The sequence below is a fragment of the Paramormyrops kingsleyae genome, chromosome 1 (assembly GCF_048594095.1).
Source record: "Paramormyrops kingsleyae isolate MSU_618 chromosome 1, PKINGS_0.4, whole genome shotgun sequence".
In the NCBI taxonomy this organism is placed as follows: domain Eukaryota; kingdom Metazoa; phylum Chordata; class Actinopteri; order Osteoglossiformes; family Mormyridae; genus Paramormyrops; species Paramormyrops kingsleyae.
In genome coordinates this window covers 68086055-68109125 of record NC_132797.1, presented here as the reverse complement: position 1 = coordinate 68109125, position 23071 = coordinate 68086055, and the positions used below count along the sequence as shown (strand labels likewise).

The 23071-nt window shown below is 42.5% G+C and overlaps 1 protein-coding gene across 4 annotated transcripts in view; it reads right to left on the bottom strand.

Moving 5' to 3' along the window:
• grb14 (growth factor receptor-bound protein 14) overlaps window positions 1-23071 on the bottom strand; it is a 35461-nt gene that overhangs the window by 4678 nt on the left and 7712 nt on the right. For 2 of the 4 annotated variants that reach the window (XM_023791344.2, XM_023791435.2), the window contains 7 exons: window positions 9138-9294; window positions 5972-6093; window positions 5246-5320; window positions 4633-4770; window positions 2112-2222; window positions 1114-1209; window positions 522-584 (listed from right to left, as the gene is read on the bottom strand). In XM_023791344.2, the coding sequence (XP_023647112.1) occupies window positions 522-584; window positions 1114-1209; window positions 2112-2222; window positions 4633-4770; window positions 5246-5320; window positions 5972-6093; window positions 9138-9294 (762 nt within the window). Of the gene's footprint in view, window positions 1-521; window positions 585-1113; window positions 1210-2111; window positions 2223-4632; window positions 4771-5245; window positions 5321-5971; window positions 6094-9137; window positions 9295-9887; window positions 10434-15126; window positions 15385-23071 lie in introns of those variants that run through there. The other 2 variants (XM_023791595.2, XM_023791512.2) reach the window with 2 other exon arrangements.

The following is a 23071-nucleotide window of genomic DNA, read 5'->3' as shown; positions in this document are numbered from 1 at the left end:
TGGAGAAAATAGGTCCTTACAACTCAGCTTGTTCATTCCTAAGTATCCATGCATTGACCCAATCTTCCATAACTGTGGGGAATTCGGAGCCCAGTTAACACGGGACATGAGGCAGGGGACACCCTGGATGGGATGCCAACCCGTCAGAGGGCACAAGGCAGGGGACACCCTGGATGGGATGCCAACCCGTCAGAGGGCACCCCAAGTAGCTAAGAACATACAGACTTGGCAGGATGTCCTTTCTATTTAAACATCTGCTTTTCATGCCAAAAAGGAATGAGGGACTCTTGTAGTAGACTAAACAGTGTAAAACTTACCATAAAGAATACCAATCAATGTACCGTTAAGATGAAGCGGAAAGCAATGTGGAAGTGTCACTAATTACAGGAGATGGTCTATGAGCTCATAATCAGCATCAATAAAAGCTGAATGAAAGCCATCTTTAATAAACTGTCAAGTAGTATTTGTTTGCTTGTAGTCTAGACGAAAGATGGGATAAAACAGCCATGAAGGATATTTACCATGGGTGAAGATTTCTGTTTTTGATGTGGATGGAGGAAGTTCTGGTACAGTTGCATCCCATACTGCAGAGCAAAAACAACCAGCCAATCATTTCAGGTTATGCAGACATCAAAAAAAGAAAAAAGAAGAAAAAACGTTTAAAGTGTAATTAGCCGAAAAACAAACAGGGACGTGCATGTTTATACGTTTGATCAGATGCACATGGCAAACATGGGGAGAAGCCAGCCTAGAAGGTTTGAAGGCTCAGAAACTCAAAGCAATGTGACAAACTGGGAAGCCACTGATGTCACACGTGAGTGGAGGACAGGATGGGGAACACATGTCGGTTTTTAAAGAAACAAATGATATCATTGGGTTGGAACTTAATTTTTGCTACTAGCCAAATGAGCTCGTTCGGTAAAAATGTAGTCAGACATGCAATTTATTATTATTATTTTAACTAGACAGTAGGCTACTGTTCAGCTTATATTTTCGCCCTTCGTCTGAGGCGGCCAGGTGAGCTTAATTTGCAGCCCCCGACATGATCCTTAAGGCAGTGTACCCACCTGGGGCAGCGTCTGACATCCACGTTGTGACCCGACCGAGAGTTACCTTGAAAAGTCGCAAGGCGGTCACCCAGCAGGTCCTGGTGTGCTCCTCGTCGGCACAGAGCAGCTTCAGGTCACGGGGGGAGCTCGACTTGTTTGGCTGAAAAGCCGGAGTGCAGGGTCAGGACATGCATTTCAGGGTACGCCCGCACAGCACGTATTTGGTGGTTAGAAGTTCCCAACACGTGACACTAATGATTTTTTTTTAGAACATGGTTTTCCTTTCCACGGTCCCATCAATTTCCTTTCCAGCAACCCCACTGATATGAACTTTACTGCAGAATGTGCACCAGACTGACAATCTTCAAACTTTTATAACGTACACTAAAGATCGCACTTAAGATAGCGCTGAAGGTTAATCAAGGTTAATTCCAACGTTATACAGCTGCCTCTATATACCAGTAACTTGAGCTGTTCTGACAGGTAACAAGAGTAGTATTTCGGAAATTTTTACAGTTTTTTTTGGACACACACCCATTCTACCCATGGATTTATGGTGAATTGGCATCTCTAAAATGCCCATCAGCTAGATCTGGGGGTGTGTGGTTCAGCAGTTTAGGCTGCTGTGTCTGTGATCGGAAGGTCACTGGTTCAAATCTCAGACTCGGCAGAGTGATTTCACAATTAGACCCTTGAGCAAAGCCCTTACAACTGATGTCTTCAGGGACTGCCTGACCCTACTTTCACATGAAAATGTATGTTGCGTTGGACAGAAGCATCTGCTAAACAAATAAAACGTAGTGGCAAACAAGTATAGCACTAGTTTCATGCCTTGTGCTTTCTGAGATGTGCTCCACAACCCCATAGTGGATAGCTATTATTTTTCTGTGCGATGCTTCTTCTTCAAAAACCCATCATCCTCACATCCCAGTCCAATTGGCAATAATCACCCACTTTTCCTCGACGGGTTAAGCGCAAAAAGGGAGCCCCAGAAATTAATCTTTTCACCATGAAGGTTAAACGTTTGTCCTGCGGCACAAACAATGAATTGAAGCCAGAAACCTTAATGCAAAATCCGTAGTCAGTGGGAGCGCCGTGCATCTTGCGGACTGAGAGTAAAGTGTAGACGTCGCTGTCGCCGAACTCTGCGACAAACTGTAGATGCCTCGGTTCCTAAAAACAGAAAAACCAAATGATACATAAAGCCGTCTTTGAGCCACTCCCACGTTTCCGTGCCAACTCAAACTCATCGCCTGGCAATGTGATGCCCTGTCTCACCATCCTAAGCCAGAAACATGCCCCACCCCCCAAACAGAGGTGGGTAATTCAGGTCCAGAGAGTAAAATTCCAAACTAGTGTTTCCCAACCCGGTCCTCTGGAACCCACAGCGGTCCATGTTTTTGCCCCCTCCCAGCTCCCTGCCAGGCAGTCCTCATTTTTGCAGCAAAAACATGGACCGTTTGCAGATCCCTTAGAACCAGATGAAGAACACTGGTCTGCACTAAGATTTTGTTTCAACCAGTTGAGTATAAAGAGTCACAGTACTCAACTGGTTGGCTGAAACAAAATCTCGGTCTGGACTTTTACTATCCGGACCTGAACTATCCATCTCCACCCCCTGAATAAAAACAGAACTCAAGCCTTGGGACAGAACCGTCAGCGATTCAGACTTTAACCAGACACAGAGGGTGCCGGGCCAAGGAGAGCAAGCTAGCATGATAAGCATGGAGCCGGCAGGATGAAAGCAAGGAGAAGGAGGGCAGGCTGACACGGTGTCTGGGAGTCTGGGGGACATTGGGGTTCGAGGATTAAGGATAATAGGGGAGGATTTGTTTTGCTACTAAGCTCCAAGTCGGACACTCCGTGAGGGTTTTTAATCTGCGTTCACAGTAGGTGTGGTTAAACTTGGAATTACAAATTTAGACCTTTATTCTACAACTTCTACCAAGCAGAGCAGCAGGGATGTGTAAAAAGCATAGAAATCATTTAAGTCTAGAATATAATCAAACCAAAATAAAAATGACATTACAGCACTGGAAATGTCAGTAGAATGAATCCAAAAAACAGCAATTCCCAAATGTCTTAGAGAAGGATGTCCATGGAACGTGAAAGGACATAACCATGACTAATGAAAATATTTACATGTGGTGAATTACAGCAAGGATTTTGCTGTAATCTTTAGTTTTATTTCCATACAATCTCTATGCCAGAGTCCAAATATGCTTAATGCATGTACATTCCTGTAGATTGGGGGGGGGGGGAAATAAGTTGCCAAAAATGTAAAATAAGATCAAAATTCAAGGGTCGACTTGCAGAAGAGACAAATATGAAAGAAACGGAGCGAGTTTAGGCACACAGCTCATACTCTACCACACGCAGCCAGACACTCATCTGCTTCCCAAGCAGGTGGGATACACGCCAGCTATTGTTAAAGGGCCACCAGACACAGGCCAGAAGTTTCCGTCTCCTAGCCTGGAAGAGTAACTGGCAGCAGAGCAGAGCCTTTCGCCAGACGACAGAAGCGCAATAAGCGCATGACAAAAGGTCAACAGCTCAATTAAAATTAAAATTTAAAAAATCATAGGCAAGGACAGAAAAAGCTGAGTCAAGTCTAACGATCCCGATATATTGAGTTACGTATATTGGCAAGCGAGTGCGGGGCCTTGTCGCACCCCTCTGCCAGGCTCACAGACAAACAACGGCTCTTCTGTTTGTCGAGAAAAATAGAGGCAGAACAGGTCGGCAAAGTTGCAGGTGTACGCTTCGCCTAGCTACCAAAGCACCAGGGCACCGTCCTTGGCACGACAGCTGACCTGCGCGGAAAACCGGTCCGACCGGCTCCGCACAGCATTGGGTGGCACGGATTGAGCCAAACCTGCCTCACGCATGACGATCATCTCTTGAGTTCGCCCTAGAGGTCACCAGCCAAACCAGGGCCTTTATTAGAGAGAAAAAAAACCCCATCTTTTTGGATATGTAAATAAACTAAATCTTGGTGTTATGAGACACACTATATTATTCTTAGCTAGATAATAATGCTATTTCAGTTTTGGCTATAAGTGGTTATAAATGAACACACTACTAAAATTTGTATTTGGGTCATAGTGTAGCTTGGAAATCAGACTTGGAAAGTCTGGGATGTCACACAGAGAGACTTAAATAGCAGGCCTCTCTACCGACCAGCCATCTATCCATCCAAGCATGCATGCACCGATCCATGCATCATCCATCCACCAGGTCACGGTTGCAGAAGAGTCTGGAGCCTACACTGATCTCACAGTCAAACTTCAAAACTGCACATTGAAGCGGTCCCAGGTAGTTATAAAACACTTCAACTGGTCTAAATAAACCTCTTAAACAAAAAGGACAAGAGATCTCCAGGTCAGCAGGAACAACAAATTGCCTTCAGCTGCTAACGTGGAGGAGCAGACCAATTCAGAATCCCCATCCATTTCCCTGGGAGTGGAGGTGCTCATGATTAAGCTCTTCATGTTTTTTGGCCACAAACAGAAACAACACTAGAGATAATACACATTTAGGGACCCATCTGAGGCAACTTGCACCAGAAGTCGCACTCACTGACCTTCGACGTCCCTTTGTTGGAGAAGTAGAGCCCGGACCTCCTGAGGATGAAGTAGAACTTCTTCCAGGTTCTCTTTCCCTGTTCTCTAGCGTGAAGGTACCCATGGATTTCGGGACACGATCTGGAGTTGAGAAACGTCTGTTGACGGGAAGGCAGCCTGAGTTAAGCTCGATGCAGCTATGCTTTACAGAGGCTGGAACAGCACAGGAACACCAGGATGCACAAGGAAGACCGTCCATAGAAAATGCATGTCAGTCACGGAACTTAATGTGAGTCAAACAGAACTCATGCATCAATCCTACATCCTCCTGAAATCTAAGGAGGAAAAGGGTTTTAAATGTTGATTAAATTAAGCACTGGGGTGGTAAAGAGCACAGCACCACAAGCATGACATCTTAAAACCCTAAATGGCTTCTTTAAGGACTTAACTGAGTGGCGTGTATAGTATGAGAATTGTAGAGGACATTATTTATCTACATTATTTTGTTGCTCATTGAGGACAAATTTAATTGCTGGACCTCAGGGGAAAATGCAGAAACGGCAAAATATACACAGTAGCTTGTGTGGGGCCATAACTACTCAATCGAAAGCATTTTATTGTTAAAAATGGTACCTCAATTAGTGGTGAATGATTCATTATCCCATTGCTTTCACTTGATATGGACACCATGTGTTCAGGGAAAAAGTCCTGTTTACACAAAAAGGGTAAACTTTACATTAATCAGTTCAGATCCTAAAACAAGTTCACTTTTCAGGTTCATATTGGCACTGCTTATCTTCCTTTTTAACACACCGGGTAGTAAAGAGTAGGAGTACAAACGATGTGTGACGTGACAATCATAAAATGAGTCATCTAGGTTAATTACCACATAGGAAACCAGAAAACCATAGATGACACAAAATATTGTAGTCCATGTAAGCTATAGTTTTTTTTTTGCCTGGTGCATTGGACACCTTCTGAATACACACACATACAGATTAGGCATCTGAATCTTGTGGGGACTCTCCATTCATTTCTATGGGCATAACCCTAATCCCAAAATGACGACCTTAACCCCTACCCAGCCCTAACCTTAGCCATAAGTAACCAAACTAAATAGAAGACTTTCTTTTTCTGATCGCATTCACAGAAAAATGGTCCCTACTATGTGAAAATTACAGTTTTTTTCCCCACATTGTGGAGAACAAGTGTCCCCACAATGTATTATATACATGGCCACACACACACATTATGTAAAACTGATTATTATGCTAAGTCTTATCTGGGAGCCACCCGCCCACGAAATCAAACTCAGAATATTGCTCGGACAAACAGATAAGTGAATAATACTCGACTCACCAGGGGTTTCTTGAAGAATTCATATTTGGCGTAATTCTTCCTGAAACACAGCTTGCTGTCGGAATCCATGCCCCAACTAGACTGAACTTCGATAACAGATTCATGGTCTTCAATGGTTCTTTCTGCGCAGTGAGGTCAGAAGACAGCAGGATCACCATGAAGGCGACGAGAGGGAGCGAAGGGGCGAGGGAGAGCAGACCTGTCAGGCCAAGCTTACCACAAAGTTCAAAGGCAGGAAACTGTTTGACAATCCCAATTAAGGACAAAGCCCAGTATTTAAAAAAAAAAAAAAGCTATTTACAAAGCGACAGCATTATACATCAAAGTAACGATCAGACCATAAGTCAAACAATCACATAATGCAAACCCAAGCAAATGAGAGTGTTGCACTGACTTGGAGAAACCTACTTTCTGTCTGGCTGTACTTTAAAACATCACACCTCCACTGCCCCAAAGCATTGTGTAGCCCAAATTAATAATTAACGCCCATTTTAAAAAATGGTTTGTTAACCTTCAATACGGGTTCTGTCGTTCCTGTGACAAAAAGCCAGTTCGCACACATTGTCTCACGTTATTAGGAAGCATTATCTCTTTCTCAGAACGCAAAATGAATATTTTATGACTCTCTGGAAGCAGCTGCTTGAACGCAGCCAGCTGGAAAAGCACACACGTATCTGAAGCTAATTAATACCCATAGCATAACAAGAATTAAGCCTGGCTGCTCATCGCAATTCATTCCTCAAGGCCCATTAAACAATCTGAAGCGAAAAGTGCATTATTTCCCCAACTCTCTTTGTTTAATTCCCCAAACAGGTCATGTTCACTGTGTCATGCTTTCAAGGCCTGGAGCACAAGGCCTGTACTTTTCCTCCCCATGTCTGATTGAAATTACACAATTGTTCTCTAGCTTTAAAATGATTGTTCTTTCTCATTGTGACCTCAGAACGTATATTTACCCAAAAACACAAAAGTGAAGCAATCACAGCCCTCTGAACTCTACCTTTCCTGACTGACACAAATGACCACAGGTAATTTCCCTTTTGTACTTGATTTATAAAATGATCCATCCATCAGTCTCCCGCCCCCCACCCCCCCCACTCCCCCCTAGTAAAGTACAGGGTCTAATAATGATAGATTATGTGTGACTTGTAAAAGCAATAGTACTGGTGCATCTTATACTGCAATGAGACAAACACACAGAAAACAGCAACGCTTGGAGCCAGGTCATGACATATTAAACTATTATATAAATTATCATAGAACTAACGTGTTGAAATTAAGAAGATTAACTTAAACAATGAATAGAGTTAAATATACGTAGAATATAAGATGATTTAAGTGTGCATTAACACTGTGGGGGGGGGGCAGGGGTAACAGGCCACAATGCTTCCTCTCAAACTTCTTCAGGCTTGAAGTTCCTCTGTTGTTCCGTTGAGGATTTATGAGACTTTACAAGGCACATCTTAACACAATTCTCAGCCTTTCAAAACCGACAAAATTGACACTAGCTAGGTTATAACCTTTTTTTGCTTGGTTAAGAAACCATAACTACCCACCCTAGGAAACTTACTTACTTACACAGAACCAATGCTTTTGGGGGAAAAAAAAGCTATTTTAATAAAGGGTTCATGTTGTATGAAATATATGAAAGCAAATTAACCATGTGCTGCATTACAGGAAAAAATAATCGCTTCTCTTCATGATCATCTTCAGGTTTTTGTAAATGTAAAGAATCAATGGCAAATTTTATAAGAACTTTTTTGAGTTTCCTTATAAGGCAATGCTATTTGAAATGCATTTTTAAAATAATATTAAGAAAAAAGCCGCAACCTTTCCATTATTTTCCAGAATTTCTACTTTTCATAAAACAATATGTACCATAAAACAGACGTTCATTGTTTTACTAACATTCCTGAAACCCAAAGTCTGAGGTAGGAATAACCGTTGCATTTGATTCAGACCCCAAAAACATTTTTCAAAATGCTTTTTTGTACCGTCTTGAAACATTTAAGAAACGTTTACTCCTCAACATTCCAGGCAGGATTTCCAGCAGTCTTTGGCAAAGTAATCAAAGAAAATTGCCAGCACTGATTTTCAATATCAGCCTTACCTCAGAAAAAACAAAGAGAAGATTCCAGAAAAAAAAAAAAAAAAAAAAACTGTTCACTGGAATCCTAAAGGCAGTTCGATGAGACGGAGCGTTTGTCATAAACTGCATGCAAATCCTTGGCTATTAAAACATGTTTGTCCCAGAACTATCATAAGCAGAAACATATGCTCATTTTGTCATTAAACACATCAAATAAAAATGGGCCAGACCTAAAAATAGCATTTTCAATAATGATTCATCTAAATATCCACCACTGCATACTCAGAATCTTCGACCTATATACTAAATCTCACATTTAACTATTATAAGCAATGTATTATTGCCAAGGAAGCAGTTTTCAGACATGTGAATGACACACCGGACGTGAAACAACACTGTACAGCACTTGGGGTTAAATGAGGCCACAGCATATTTCAGAAAAAAAAACCTGAAAGATTGAATGAGACGAGGAACAGAACAGATGGGTGAATTATGCAATGGTGAGATGAATGCTGCTGAGGAATATTGCACTGTGTAAAGACGGCTTCACCAGCAAAGGGAAAAAATGGATTGAAGGCTCCTTTAACCCTTTACCTGCTCCACCTCCAGCTACATTTGCTAAATTTCATTTATTATACCACAAATGAAGAGAGAGCAGTTCCCTGGCACATGGAAAACCCGAAATCGCTACCGAGTCACCCTTGCCATGTACAAAAGCCTCGAGATCCCATTATAAATCTGCATACTCCATGATAAAATAGAAGAAAAAAGTTAGATACAAACTAGATCTTAAGAGGAGAGTATTCCCTTTGCATGCAAATGACAGGTGAAGAATTATTGGTTATTTCCAGGGAACACTAAAGAAAGTAAGCATCATTAACCTGTAAAAGTTAGATGTCCTGATCATTTTCACAGCCAATCTCCTAGTAATATATTTTTGTATTATAATGCATAATGTAATATGACGTCACAGCAAATGCATGGTGAGTTTTGCTGCAGATGGCTGCAGGGGACCTACTTCAGTAAGTCCCCTCTACTTCTGAGAGACCAGTATAACAGCAGTATTTTGTCTTTTACCTATGCCCAGGTGTGACAGCTGCTCAAACAGCGTCCAGCTGTGGTCGTCGATGCAGTGGTTTTTCAGAATGAACAGCTGGCAGATATCTCGCGCCGTGATGTCACTGGGGACCTCTATTGCTCGGCTCGTGTTGTCCTCACTGAACACTTTAATCACCTGCAATGAAAGACACCCTCCGTCAGCGTCCCCGCTGCTGAACGGCACCGGGTGATGGTGGGGGGGGGGGGTTGTCCACACTTTGCAATGAGCCCAGAAATTCCCACGCGTCAAGTCAGGAAAAGGGGTTGCAGTCGAGCACACGCCACAACCTGGGGCTCCGGCTAAAATCACATGCTTTCCAGTTCATATTCCAATAATTTAACCCCATCCCCCATGTTCCGTATTCTTTTCCTGCAAAGTTGGTGCATTAAGCCTAACAGTTACACGATAGCTCAATGTCACAATTCATACCTCCGGCGTTCTCTGCCTTGGCACAGCCTTAGCAGTGAACGCAAAATTCATACAACCCCCCCAATCCCTTCCCCACAAGCTGCCACGAGTTAAAACTATCTGATCTTCACAGAGAGAGACATTAAAAATCCTTTCATACTTCTTCGTGTGCCAGCATGTGTTGCAGTTCCGGAGCAGCACAAAATTACACTTTTAACGTGCTTTCCTATTCTTATATGTATATTTTAACAGCCGACGTCAGGACAGCCCTGCAGTAAAACACAGAGAAATAAATGCAGGCATCGCTTCATGCCACTTACCCATCTTTCCGGAGACAGGCAGACTTGTGAATTGGGGCTAGCTCGGCAATTCACATAAGGCTGAGCGCACAGCATTATAACCCAGGCGGAACATAAACGCAAGCATGCAGACGGCGGCCACCGGTGTCAGCCGGGAAAAGCGGCTCAGCCTGCGCTCTCTCTGCTGCAGCCGAGCTAAAAATGAGGTAATTAGAAAGAACTGCCTCTCCGTGGAGAGGTTTTTTTTACCATCACCACCAACCCCCCCGGACTCTACAGATGCATGTCACCGGGGCTCTGCCCAATCACCTGCCACCTCCTCCAGTGTAAAAAAAAAAAAAACGGGATGGGCTGCTCCGCACACGCCGGTAGGAGAAGGAGAGAGGGATGAGGGGAGAGAAAAAAAAAAGGAAAAAAAAGTCACACGGCTTCGCTCCACCTCCCCATTCGCACAGCGCCGGCAGAAATCTCTCAGCTGAAAGCCCTGCATGAGTCCCTGGGCAATTACAAGGGGTGCTACTTAAAAGCTGCGCTGGATCGGGGCAGCTCTGTCCCAGAGCCGATGGAGGGGTGGGAGGAGACACAGTGAAAGATCAACTGTCTGTCACGGCGCTTTGTGCTTCAATCGCAGTTTAAGGCGGATCGGCAGGGCAGGACAAGCCAGCGCAACCCCCCCCCCCCCCCCTCTTTTGTAGAGGAAAGGAGGTCACGACGCTGTAATAGGGCTCGGGGTTAGCACCCCTCAGGAGCCAGCAGCGAATGAGAGCCTCTGACCATGACATCATCCCTAAATGAGGTAAACGATCTGCTATTTAATCAGTCGGAGTGGAGATTTACAAGACAAAAAAAAAATGTGAATCTCCCTTTGCAAGAGCCTAACAAAAGCCAAGGGCCCGGTTTACTGAAACCCATTTCATGGGCAATTTTCCTGCTTGAACTACCCATACCTGCTGAAAAGACAAGGGCTAATAAAGCTGCTGTCAAATGCTGTTATTTATTTATTTATTATTATAATTATTATTTTGGTGCACTGCTGCTATCGTGTCTGAATCTGAACAGCCAGAGAAATAAAACGTTCACCCTTTTTTGGCAAGGGGGGGGGGGGGGGAGTTGGTGTCCTGAAAGCAAGACTTATCTGTTGCGAACAGCATAATCTGCAGGACTGAGAGAATCAGAGAGTCTAGAACAGAGAATGAGTAGCCCTCCCCCCTCCCAAAAGAAAAGACTGGACGTGGGAATCGCATCTAGGCAGGGTTCCAACCGAGCCCCCGTGTGGAAGTCGTTTCCCGAGACTTCGCCAGATGGGAACCACCTGAATTGCTGTCTTTCATGGGGCTGGGATACCCCTGAGAGGCTGTTAGGCTGTGCAGGTGACACGGGTGCTAGGCAGAAACACCACCTGTTGGTGCATTACAGACGGGCCAGACCAAAGACATTTCCTGCTCAAGCCATTCTCAAGATTGCAAGATGCTTTGCTTTGTTTGCCACGGGTATTCCTAAATTATGTATCAAGATTATGAAAATTATAGTAAAATTATTATATTAGCTGCCTGTAATAAAATCCTCTCTACCATCATGACCGGCATGGGGTGTTAGAAGATGGATGGATGGATGATTAGATCATATTGTGTAGCGATTTCACAATCAGGCAACCATAAGTTACAGAAAAGGAGGTAATTATGCAAATTGATAAGTAACAGAATCTAATCTGTAAAATGTTTCTCCTATATTTGTTTAAGAGATGACCCAAAGTACTACTCATTTTATCATTAACAAAGATTTTTTTTTTTGCAAATTATATATGAATGGCAGTTTCTAGGCCTTGTTGCTATGGTGCTTTTCTGCTGCCGTTTGTCTCTGCTGTCTGTAGTTGAAAGGGGAGGGGAAAAAAAACACAATCCCTCATTCTGCAAGTACAACAGCAAATATCTGAAACTTAACTTGATCTTAAGTGACCTTTTTTTCCCTCATCAGTTTTCCTGTATGGAGTATTTTCTAAGAAGACACGCTCCAATAAGCTCTGGCAAATATTTGACGAGGTACTTATGAATACATTTAGCAATGGTCGTTAAAAAAAAAAAAAAAGTTATGTTGCCCCGCCCTTGTTCCACGCACGGCTACTTAGAGAATTAGAGCAAACCCCATGGATTGTTAATATAAAGACAATTAGAGCTTCACACACAGACAATCCGTACTAGCATACTGCTAACAAACTGCTAGCGTAGATGTATAGACATTACATTTATAGGCATGACATGAAATAGATCTGTGACTGGCCATGTGCACATAGAATGACAAGCCACCACCAGTGTAGATCACTCTCATACATAATACTGCTTTTCTGCTGCATGATAAAAACACCTACACAAGCCACTTCTGACGACTGCTGCTTGCTGATGCTGCATAACTCCAGCTTGCAGTCACGCAAGCACCAATGCAGTCCCTCGCATTATCAGAACAGCCCGGAAACTCCATTCCATTGCGGAGTTAACAAGGTCTCAATCTGGGTGGCAGGTCAAACATGGCACGGCGACGATGCAGTGCAGTCCAGAGTACTGGGAGTTACATGGTTACATGGTTAAAGCAAAATATTTGCATGGAAAAATTTATGCACAAGTATGGAAAAGAGTGATGGCAATTTACAGAAACAAAGGCACAGTGTCACCTTTCAACAGCGAGCCGTGTTTAATGACAGAACTCATAAACAGTGCCGTCTTTCAGAGCACAACTTAAAAAATAACAAGCACGCAAACCTTTGCAATAAACACAATAAGTGAGGGCACTTCTTTATACTAAAAAGTGCTTTTTTTCTGGAGGGGATTTGCCTAAGCAGCATACTGTAGTACTCTGTGCCTGTGATTGGAAGGTTGCTGGTTTAAATCCCATGGGTGGCAGAATGGTTCCACTGTTAGGCCCTTGAGCAAAGCCTGTAATCCCAAATTGTTCCAGGGTCTGTCGGACCCTGCTTTCCCAATTGTATGTCACTTTGGATGAAAGTGTTTGCTAAATAAATAAAATGTAAAATGTCATCAAAATATCCGGGAGCATCTGAGGCCTGAATACGTCAGGCTGACACCGTGGAAAGTGAAGAATCAGCAGCGGATGATGATGCAAGCAGACGGAGAGAACGATATGCACCTGAGAGGAAATGCAATCGGGGGGAGGGCGGGGGCTGTTACAGTGCAAACTGTGGAACAGATCAGAAAATTTATTCAGTATTATTAACATCCATTCTTTGGAATTTGAAACTTTGCTACTGGTGCTAATCATATAGATAAATGAAATGGTTAAACACACGGATCTATATATAGTGTGTTTGGCACAGACTGTTCTTTAAGACTCTTTATCTCAAGGACGGACGTGCAGGGGCCAGTTTACCAGTCACCCCTCCGTAGCTCGGCCTTGAACTCCACCCCCACAGCTGTACCTCTAACTTTCCGAAAGCGACGCGTATCTGTCCCCGGCCCGAATCGTGTGACCTCCACGCATCCATAAGCCCCCTCCAGTTAAAATGGTTTCATCCCGGCGCCATCAGCAGTTAAAACGGACTGTTGGCTTTGGACTGCAGCAATAAAACCTACCCCCCCCCCCCCCACCCAATAAGTTTTCTCCCATGTCTGTCACGTCTGTTTGAAACATGAGGTGAGATAGCAGTGTGGCCTCATGAAACAATCTTTGCCAGTACTGATTCTTTCCTAGTCAGTTTCCTTTTTAATATTTTCAGCATTTTTGTATATTAATAATGATCCTACGCATTACCAGAAAAGCAGGCTACTTGTGTTTTAACCAGACCTGTTAGGTCTTCCTGAGCTGCAGAAACACTGGAATCAAACAGAGAGGTCACATGTCATTCTCTCTCTCACTCTCTCTCTCTCTCTCTCTCTCTCTCTCACACACACACACATCCTGTCCAACCGTTCATCACGAAGGAGCTCCTACAATCGATGCATTGTTAAGGGTGATAATTGTCAGCTTATTAAAGTGTCCTGTTCTGAGTTCAGATTGTACTGTTTGGCAACACTTAAGGAATGAGGATGAGATTAAATATGCTGACAAGAGAAATGGCAAAGTGTCGAGTCTGCGGGCGCTATTCGGCTTAGTGGCTGCGGGGCGACCATGAAAACCTTCGTACTTAAATCTGCAGTCCAATGCCACAGTGAGTGATCTATCAGCAACATTTTCTGAAACCGCATTTAAATGCACGGTTACTACACATTTTAGAAGCTATTTAGTAAGAATCTGCAATACTTTCTCTTTTAACTTTTGATTTTGAGAACTGCAGTTTCTATCACATTGTCACAGAGACCCCCGGCGGGTGATAAAGCTTGCTTAGGTTTGGAGATCATAGCCACGCCCTTCCTTGCCCTGGACGGTCTGGTTCAGCTCCCCTCTGAGAACTGAATCCTCCCCTTCTTGCAGAAGCTCTCCCGGGAAGGGCGATTGTGCTTCCTGTATGCCGGCGAAGCAGCAGTAAATCCCAGGAAGAGTAGACAAGATGATTTGGAACATGCAGCTTGAAAGGGATTCTCGGTTTACTCAGTCGCTGTCACCATTCACAGGACAATCCCTGCGGTGCATATGCACGACTGAGGGGGGCTTTATGTGGGCCTCTCACTCAGAACGCTGCCCATATTAAAACCTGCAGGGTTACAGACCATCCGCACACCAAGATCAAGACAGAGCAGGTCCTGAGAGCTTCTTCATTTTGAATCCCTTCAACTCTTCTACTTAACATCATAAACATTTAGTGAAAGTGCAGCAAAGAACAGAAACTGCAGCAATGCTAAATTCCTGGCACCAAGCAGCATTCAGTCTAATACAGTCTTTCATCGACTGCTGGCCGCTGCTTGTTGTGTTCCGCACACAAGTTACATAATTCATGCGATAAAATTTCAAATGCTGACAGAATCCCAGACCTGGTTGTTAATTTTACACACTTAACATCTTTGTAATTCTGAAACATGACTCGCATACAGTGAGAATAGAACTGTGTGAATGTTTGTATCCAGAAAGCCCCTGCTCTCATTGATACTGTCCAATAAAATTAAAAGGAGAAAATAGGAGATGAAATAGATTACATCAGACCTGAATCTGTAGCAGGATTGGTTGATTTTAAGCAGTAATTACATTTCACCCAGATCCTCCCTTAAAGCTTTCATTCCTTCAGAGGTCTTTAGAATTAAGTGCCGCCATAAAGCCATCCGGGAGAGCCGTATAAACATTACAACTGAGCTTATAAAGCCACAGAAATGGCCCCTACCCTCTTCTGTAGAAAAAGTGGAGTGACGGTAGGCAAGGTGACTCTCCTTGCATGAAAATTCATGCTGTTCTCTTCAAAGTGTCACCGCGGGAACGAGAACATTCATACAAGTAGGTCGTCAGTGCTGGTTTTCTTTACCGCTGACCTCGTGGCTGTAAGGCTGCACACTTAGAGGTTGCGTGTGCAGGCAAGGGGCTCAGCCGGCGGGACGCCCGAAAGGACCGGCGCACCCGTAATGGTCGAGACGTGTGACTGACAGGCGGAAGCACGCAGAGATGGGCTCTCTCGGCCGAAAAACAAACTCCTCCTTCGTCCTTGAAAACGTAAAAATGTTTTTTTTCCCGCAGTCACTTCAATGCTCTCATAAAACTCCTGATAACAAAAAATGTTCTCCGAGTATGCAGCAGAGGAACAGGATGTTTACTTAGGAGAAACAGCGAAATCTGCAGATAGAGGCAGATTAACTTCATTTCAAATATTTTGTCTAAATATTTAGACAAAATCCCCCAATTTGTGGTTACGACTCTTTATTTCTTTTTGTTTTAATGATTTACGCATTACCAAATATTACCAAGAATTAAGCTAATTAAAAATAAAAAACATATATTACAAATTTGGAACATGTAATTCTTTAAAGTTAGTATCATCAAACAGTATCTTTACAGATGTGGCCAAACAGGTATTTTTATTTACAGAATGCGAACTGTGTATGAGTTAAAGAGGTCTTATTAACCCTAACAGGCAGTGAAGGCCAGCGCAGCAATGATTAAAATGCAAGCTACGGAACAGCAGCAACGTGAAAGCAAGGATTATGTGAAAAAGGGTAAAGAAGAAGAATTCAACTGTCCAAGGTTATTGTAAAGAGCTGGCTGGGACAGGGCAGCTAGAGTAATCGGGTGGGGGGGGATTTAAGGGGAGGAAGCAAGTTTTGCAGACGAACCGAGACGTTCAGAATAGCCCTGCGGTGAGTCTCTCCCAGGGTGGTGGCTCTGCCTCGTTATTCACATCTGTTTCTCTGCCAGGGTGAACCGGGCTGCCGGAGAAGATCCACCGGGATCAACGGACGAAGACCCGGAACCGGATCAGTGCTCGCGTTCTCCCTCCGACAGGGCGACTTGTTCCGACCCAGATTGGGGCGACGAGGCTCCAAACGCCATTAAACTTTACAAGCCGTTTCAGGGGACCCTTCTCAGGAAGAGATCCTGAAATTTGGAGTCCCGCGGCAGACAGACAAGAACGGGCCCCTCGCTGAAGCTTCTACCCGTTTCCTTTCACCAAAACACGTGCTGAATCAGTCTGGGTCCTTACCAAACTGAGACACTTCACATCTTATTTCATTACCCTTTGTTTTTAGCTAAAAGACATCGGGAAAAGCATGGTCTTGCAAAAGACTACAAATACATTAGGATCTATTGTACACAGCAACATTTTTAGTTGCATTTTCTTTTCTTACATTTATAGCAGATGCTTTTGTCTAATACAACATACAATTGAGAGCCCAGATCATTCTCTGACATACATGTTGAATCCAAATATTTAAATAATGGACAGGATGTGGTATTTAAATAAATGTTAAATGTTCAAAGTTACAGAATCACTACATTTAATCATGCTCTATTCAGGAAACAAATCATGTCTGACGAATGCATAAGATAATAGAGCTTATTCCAATTTGTCAGTCTCCTGATCACCTTCAGTCCCCTAGTCAAAGCTCAGCATCAAAAGAATAAACTTTTGTGTTTGACCAAAAAGCCCTTAAATCTGCGAGTAAATCAATGCACAAGATGCTCCTCAACACTTGTCAAACTGGACAGCTCATCTCAAAACAGGGCATGATGATACATTTCAGGCCACACCATCTTCCAGGATCTCTTATGTATGTGTCGTCTCCTAGCTGAAGGGAACAAAAAGTTTCCCTTGAATAAGAGTGTATCTTTTTTTTTGTTCTTTCGTTTTTTCTGTGAGAACACAGACTGGTAGACGCTGATCATTATCGGGGAGCATACAAATTAATTTGAATTAATGGTGCCAGTATGATAAGGGCGTCTCCAACTCTCAAAACAAAACATGCTCAAGATGAGCGACCTTGACCGGGGCTTTAGTTTAGCAGGCATGTGAGTCTCCTGTCTGCAAAAAGCACAGAAGCAGCATTTTCCCTCCCCCACCCATAACTGTCACTGTATCTTTAAGGTATTTTCTCCATGTTGAGAAGGAACTGATCCACAACATTAACTGAAGACGGTGAATGTTTTTGTTCCATAATTCCATAACAAACAACATTGTGTTCGTTTAATTATTGGCAAGTTATAATGCTGAGTTTCCTTAATTACGCAAAAAAAAATTCTTCGTGTTGCAGCCTGGTGTAACTCTGAAAACGGAATTGTAATTATAGCACCAGACCAGTGACTATCGTTCAAAAACCTTGAAACCGCCATTAATTTTCACTTTTTAAATAATCTTATTTAATAAAAAAACTGTACAGTTTCCATAGGGCAGATGTGCCGGTGAAGAATTGCAATATCAACACACTGGAGCACACAGGACTCATTCATGGGTCAATTAAACATCTACGCAGAAGAGTGTGCACAGGGTGTATTTCCAGAGTGAAAGAGCGAAAGATAGCCCCTGACTCAATGTTCCCAGTGAGTCACGAAGCTGGACCGACTTTTGAATCCGAATGGCCTGGTGGACAGGTCACACAAATGCAGTCACACAAATGCATCTTCCCATCCCAGACAAATGGACTTTATGCCAAAGCACTAACATGCCACTAGGTGCAATCTCCCCAAAACACACCCAAAGAACCTAGATTATCCTTCTCTGGATATTCATCTGGAGTCTTTCAATTACAGAAACTGCATTGGACTGGCATGGTCTCCCTTCTCCTGCCTTGTTTCATGGGATCGGCTTCATAAAGACTGTGACCTCGTACTGGATAAGCAGTTATGAAAAATGTTTATATGAGTAATTTGTCTTACACATACTATATACAGTATATTACACAGTATGTATTTTTTTATCTATATTTTTAAATCCTGGTTTAATCCTGGTTCTGCTGGCAGAAGGCTAAACTGTACAGCAGGCTGATTCCAGGCTCAAAGTTTCGAAGACGGCACTACACAAGAAAAAGGTGAAGCAGGAGACACCAGCAATGACCAATGAGGGCAGAAGCAACTTTCTAATGGCAGCGAAGACCATCAACTTATCCGGCAGTGCCTCATAAATCGGAGGACGACCTCAAGTGACCTTCAAAAAGAATGGGAAACATTAAGCGGTGTGAAGTGCACTGTTAGGACGATTCACAATAGGCTCCTAGAAGCAGGACTGAAGACCCATAAAGCAAGGAAGAAGCCCTTCATTAAAGAGAAACACAGAGCATCCAGGCTGGAGTTTGCAACAAAAAAAAAATGTGTATTTGACACAGGGCCATACCCATAACCTGAGAAACTGAAAATTTTGATGTGGTCGCACAGATTTTTCCAGAGCTGCATTTTGAATATTATTATCTCTGAATAATAATGACGATACATTTAGCATTGCTAGAACCAATAAAAATAATATAAAACATCTTTCATAAAGAATTTAATAAAAAATATATTAACCTGCATTTCATAAAAGAGCATATTAAAAGTCAGGATGTCAGTTTCTGACTCTTCTACATCACTGGCTTCTTATCACACGTCTACATCATTCTGCTTCTTATCACACGTCTACATCATTCTGCTTCTTATCAAACCCGTGACACAAAAATGCAGAACTTCAGTCTTTTTGACCAAAAAAGGTAATCAATTTATTAATGTTTAATCTATTAACCTGTCTGTCTTCCAGGACCAGAGGCAGGAACCACCGAACAGAAGGCTGAGCAACACTCCAGACAAGATTCCAGTCCATCTCCAGGCAAAAAGTCTAACTAGATTTATATATTTAATAAACCAGAGCAGCTACATCATGTAAAACTGATATTTTTAATGAAAAAGGAAAACAAATACATAGCAGCATTGATAGAACATGAGAATACGTAAACACAGTGTGACAAGTGGCCTTTCCAGCCTTCAATGAGATGCAAAGGCCAGCCGTGGTCATATTATACGCCGTCAATCATGGTAAATGTTGGCCGACACGTGAGTTTAGCCAGAGAGAAGAAGGGCAATGGTGGCAAGAGGGTTTCTTTGTGTCGTGAAGATGCTTCGGTGCAAGGGTCAGCCAGCGAGCTAGACCAGTGGGAGAAGGAATCTTTTCAGTTTCAGTAAGCAGTGACCAAGAATTAGCAGTATTGGCTGGCTATTGTAGCTTGGTTAGCATTATTGGGGTCTGGCATCTTAAGAGTAACACTCTGGACTAAAGACCAAATTCAAGGAGTCTAAGAAGGAAACAGTGAAATAACAATTAGGAAGGTTTTTAAAAAAACAACAGGTGAACTAGAGTTTCACCAAAAAAGGGAAAAGAAAAAACATGATATAACAAACTATTTTAATGCCAATGTATAATCCCAACGATCATTTCCATGTAAAACCAATAAAGTGTAGCTGTTCAAAAGATGTCTGACAAAGTATTCTGTAAAACAGCACCACCCTTAGGTTAATAAAGGGAACTTCAGTGAAGTAAAATACTTTCTGCTTTCTCATCACCTTCTATCTAGTACTTGATTGGACAGTTACGGAATTGTTAAACGCATTGTTAAACCCAGCCAGTGAAGCATGCTTCACCTAGTGTTGCTAATGATGCACAACACAACATGCCTGGCAGACATTTAACCATTCAAATGTGAACTCAGCCACTAGGCGAGATAAACTCACTTGTTAGCCAATATTTATTGTTGACTTGTGGCCAAGCAACTGGTGTACTATAACTGAAACAGGCAAGAGTTTAAAATAGGCCTAGTTTGATTTGTAAATATCATTCTTGTTTAATGTAGCTAATCCCGTGTTTATACTTTAAATAACGTTCATTTTTTCTTTGGTGATTTATTGCGCAATAGGAACATGTCAATGCAGTCATGCAATTAAATAAGTTTTAGAATTTGAACCCATCCTGTTTATCATGCAATTAGATAAAATTCTGTTTCACGTTTTGAACCAATATGGGACGTGATATGTCTCATATTTTTGGCCACACACACAAATGTTATTGCCATGGACCTGGGTTGGGGGTGGGGGTGGTTTCCCTTATTTCTTTAGATCCAAAGAGGCAACACTAGTGAGGACTGATGGTTTCACTGATGATGGTATGCATCTCAGTTAGCCAAACACAACAAAAAAAAACCCATGAAAATTCTGACTGGTGCAATTTAATTCTTGGGTCAACAGGAACTAGCATTTAGGGCACATGATGAGGGTGAAAACTGACAACAAAAGGACAATACAGGGATGTGCTTAGTCACTACAATGATGTTCTAGCTTTTGTTAGTGTATTGGTGTTGCACATACTGTACACTATATGTACAAAAGTACAGTAAAACCTTGGATTGTGAGTAACTTGGTCTGGGAGTGTTTTGCAAGACGAGCACAAATTTTTAATAAATTTTAACTTGATACGAGCGAGGTCTTGCAATACAAGTATTATGTATACGCTTTGTCTGCCTAGTGTTACGTGATCACAACTGAGAGTTCATAGTTCTTCTTTCTCTCTTGCAGCAGGATTGTGGGTAATCATCTCCCATGCTCGGTCTCAGGCAAAATTTAGTAGAAAAGCCCCATCTGAATAAGGCCGTAGCAGTGCGAGCGATGAATCTGTTTAACGACAATGCAATGACACATTTCCGCGAAATCGAAAAGGAGACAAAAGCAGCTGTCATTGCATAGGTTCCTTGTTAAAGTCGAACAAAAAGAAAAAGATTCCAGTGAACCAACAGATAGCAGTGATTCCGTTAGTTACAGTGAAAGTCGTCCTAGAAAATAACCCTCCTCTTCTCATCTCTCGTCTCCCTCACACCGTCCACGATTCTTTTCAAAGGTAAAGTGCAGGTTAATTTGTTTTATGTATTTTTACTTTATATTTTGTATGAATCATTTTTATATAAATATTTTCGGGTTGTGGAACGAATCATCTGAGTTTCCATTATTTCATATGGGAAAATTCACTTTGATATACGAGTGCTTTAGAATACAAGCACGTTTCCGGAAAGGTACCACTATATTGGGAAACATGGCCATTACACCTACAGGAACTTTTATGACATCCCATTCAAAATCCACAGGCATTAATATGGGGATGGTCTCCCCTGTGCAGTTATAACAGCTTGCACTCTTCTGGGAAGGCTTTCCACAGGATTTTGGAGTGTGTCTAGGAGAATTTTTGCCCATTCATCTAGAAGAGCATTTGTGAGGTCAGGCACTGACGTCGTTTTATGGTCTCTTGCTTGGTACGCTGGGGCACAATCATGCTGGAACAGAAAGGGCCTTCCCCAAACTGTTCCCACAAAGATGGAAGCATAGAATTGTCTAAAATGTTGTGGTATGCTGAACCATTAGGTGTTCCGTTTACTGGAACTAAGAGGCCTAGCCCAACCCCTGAAAAACAACCCCATGCCATTATCCTTCCGCCTCCAAACTTTACAGTTGGCACAATGCAGTCAGACAGGTAACGTTCTCCTGTCATCTGCTAAACCCAGACTCGTCTATCAGACTGTCAGACAGAGAAGCGTGAATCATCACTCCACAGAACAAGTTTCCATTGCTCCAGAGTCCAGTGACAACGTACTTTATACCACTCCATCCAAAGCTTGGCATTGCGCTTAGTGATGCGAGGCCTGCATGCAGCTGCTCGACCATGGAAGCCCATTCCACGAAGCTCCCAGCAAACAGCTTCTGTGCTGGAGTTAATGCCAGAGGAAGTTTGGAAGTCTGCAGTTATGAAGTCAACAGAGTGTTGGCGACTTATACGCACTGTGTGCTTCATTATTATTTTTTTATTTCTATAATGACTATTTCAGAAAATCGTACACCTGTTGAAAATGGTTAAAAACAGCAAAGTCTGTCAGCAACACTTTCTGTGCATCAGCTCACCAGGTTAATAATTACAAGACTTGGGATACAGTCTAGAGTTTGCTGTTCCAATTAAAATGGGGGTCAGCAGCCACTACTGGTTCTAACGATCCAAATAATCTTAATATTTTTCTTGCAATGTTAATGATCTTAGACAATATCTATAACACAGAATCTTAAATAAAATCAGTCTCTGAGTCCAAGTGTTGCGTGAGTGACATTCCAAATCTCATGCAATGTGTTAGAAGGCCAACAAGATATCTGGCATCTCAACAACAATCAAAAAGAATGATGCTCTAGGCAAGACTCAAAAGTCAGGTGGAAGTTCACTTTTAACTAATCTGCCATCAATCTGTTAACCCTTCCATCAGAAGTTGTATAGTCACCACTGCTAAAGACTCCCAGCAACACAGAAATTATCCCAGGAAAAAAAAAACATTACAAACCTGAGACTTCACAGAAAGTATGCTGTCATAACATGTATATTTAAATTAGATGTCTACAGCCAAACCAAAACATTTGCATGGAGAGTCTAATTCATAAAGATGAGTCTCTGAAGTCCGTCTTCCTTTATGCCTTGTCACAAAGCACAAACTTGATTAAGTAAATAGAGGCAGGAAGACTAAATAACCACCTTTGAATGGAAATAGTTCTGACAGACCCTGGCGCATCTGCCCACAGGAAGTTTTGAACACTGACACATACCGTCCGTGTACTGCAGGTGCCTCTTCAAAGGTGAAGCAGAAATGCGATGAGGGCGAAAAATGACCCACGTGATTGGGAACTGTCTGGCATAATATGGATATAAATAATTACCTTTTTTCTGTCACACATAAACACAAGGCCATTGTATTCCTAAAGGAGTGTTTAAACATATCAAAACCATGCCCTAGGTAGAATTCTCTCTCACACACACAGGACTCCCTATTCATTTCTATGGGGAAAACTCTAATCCCAGCACG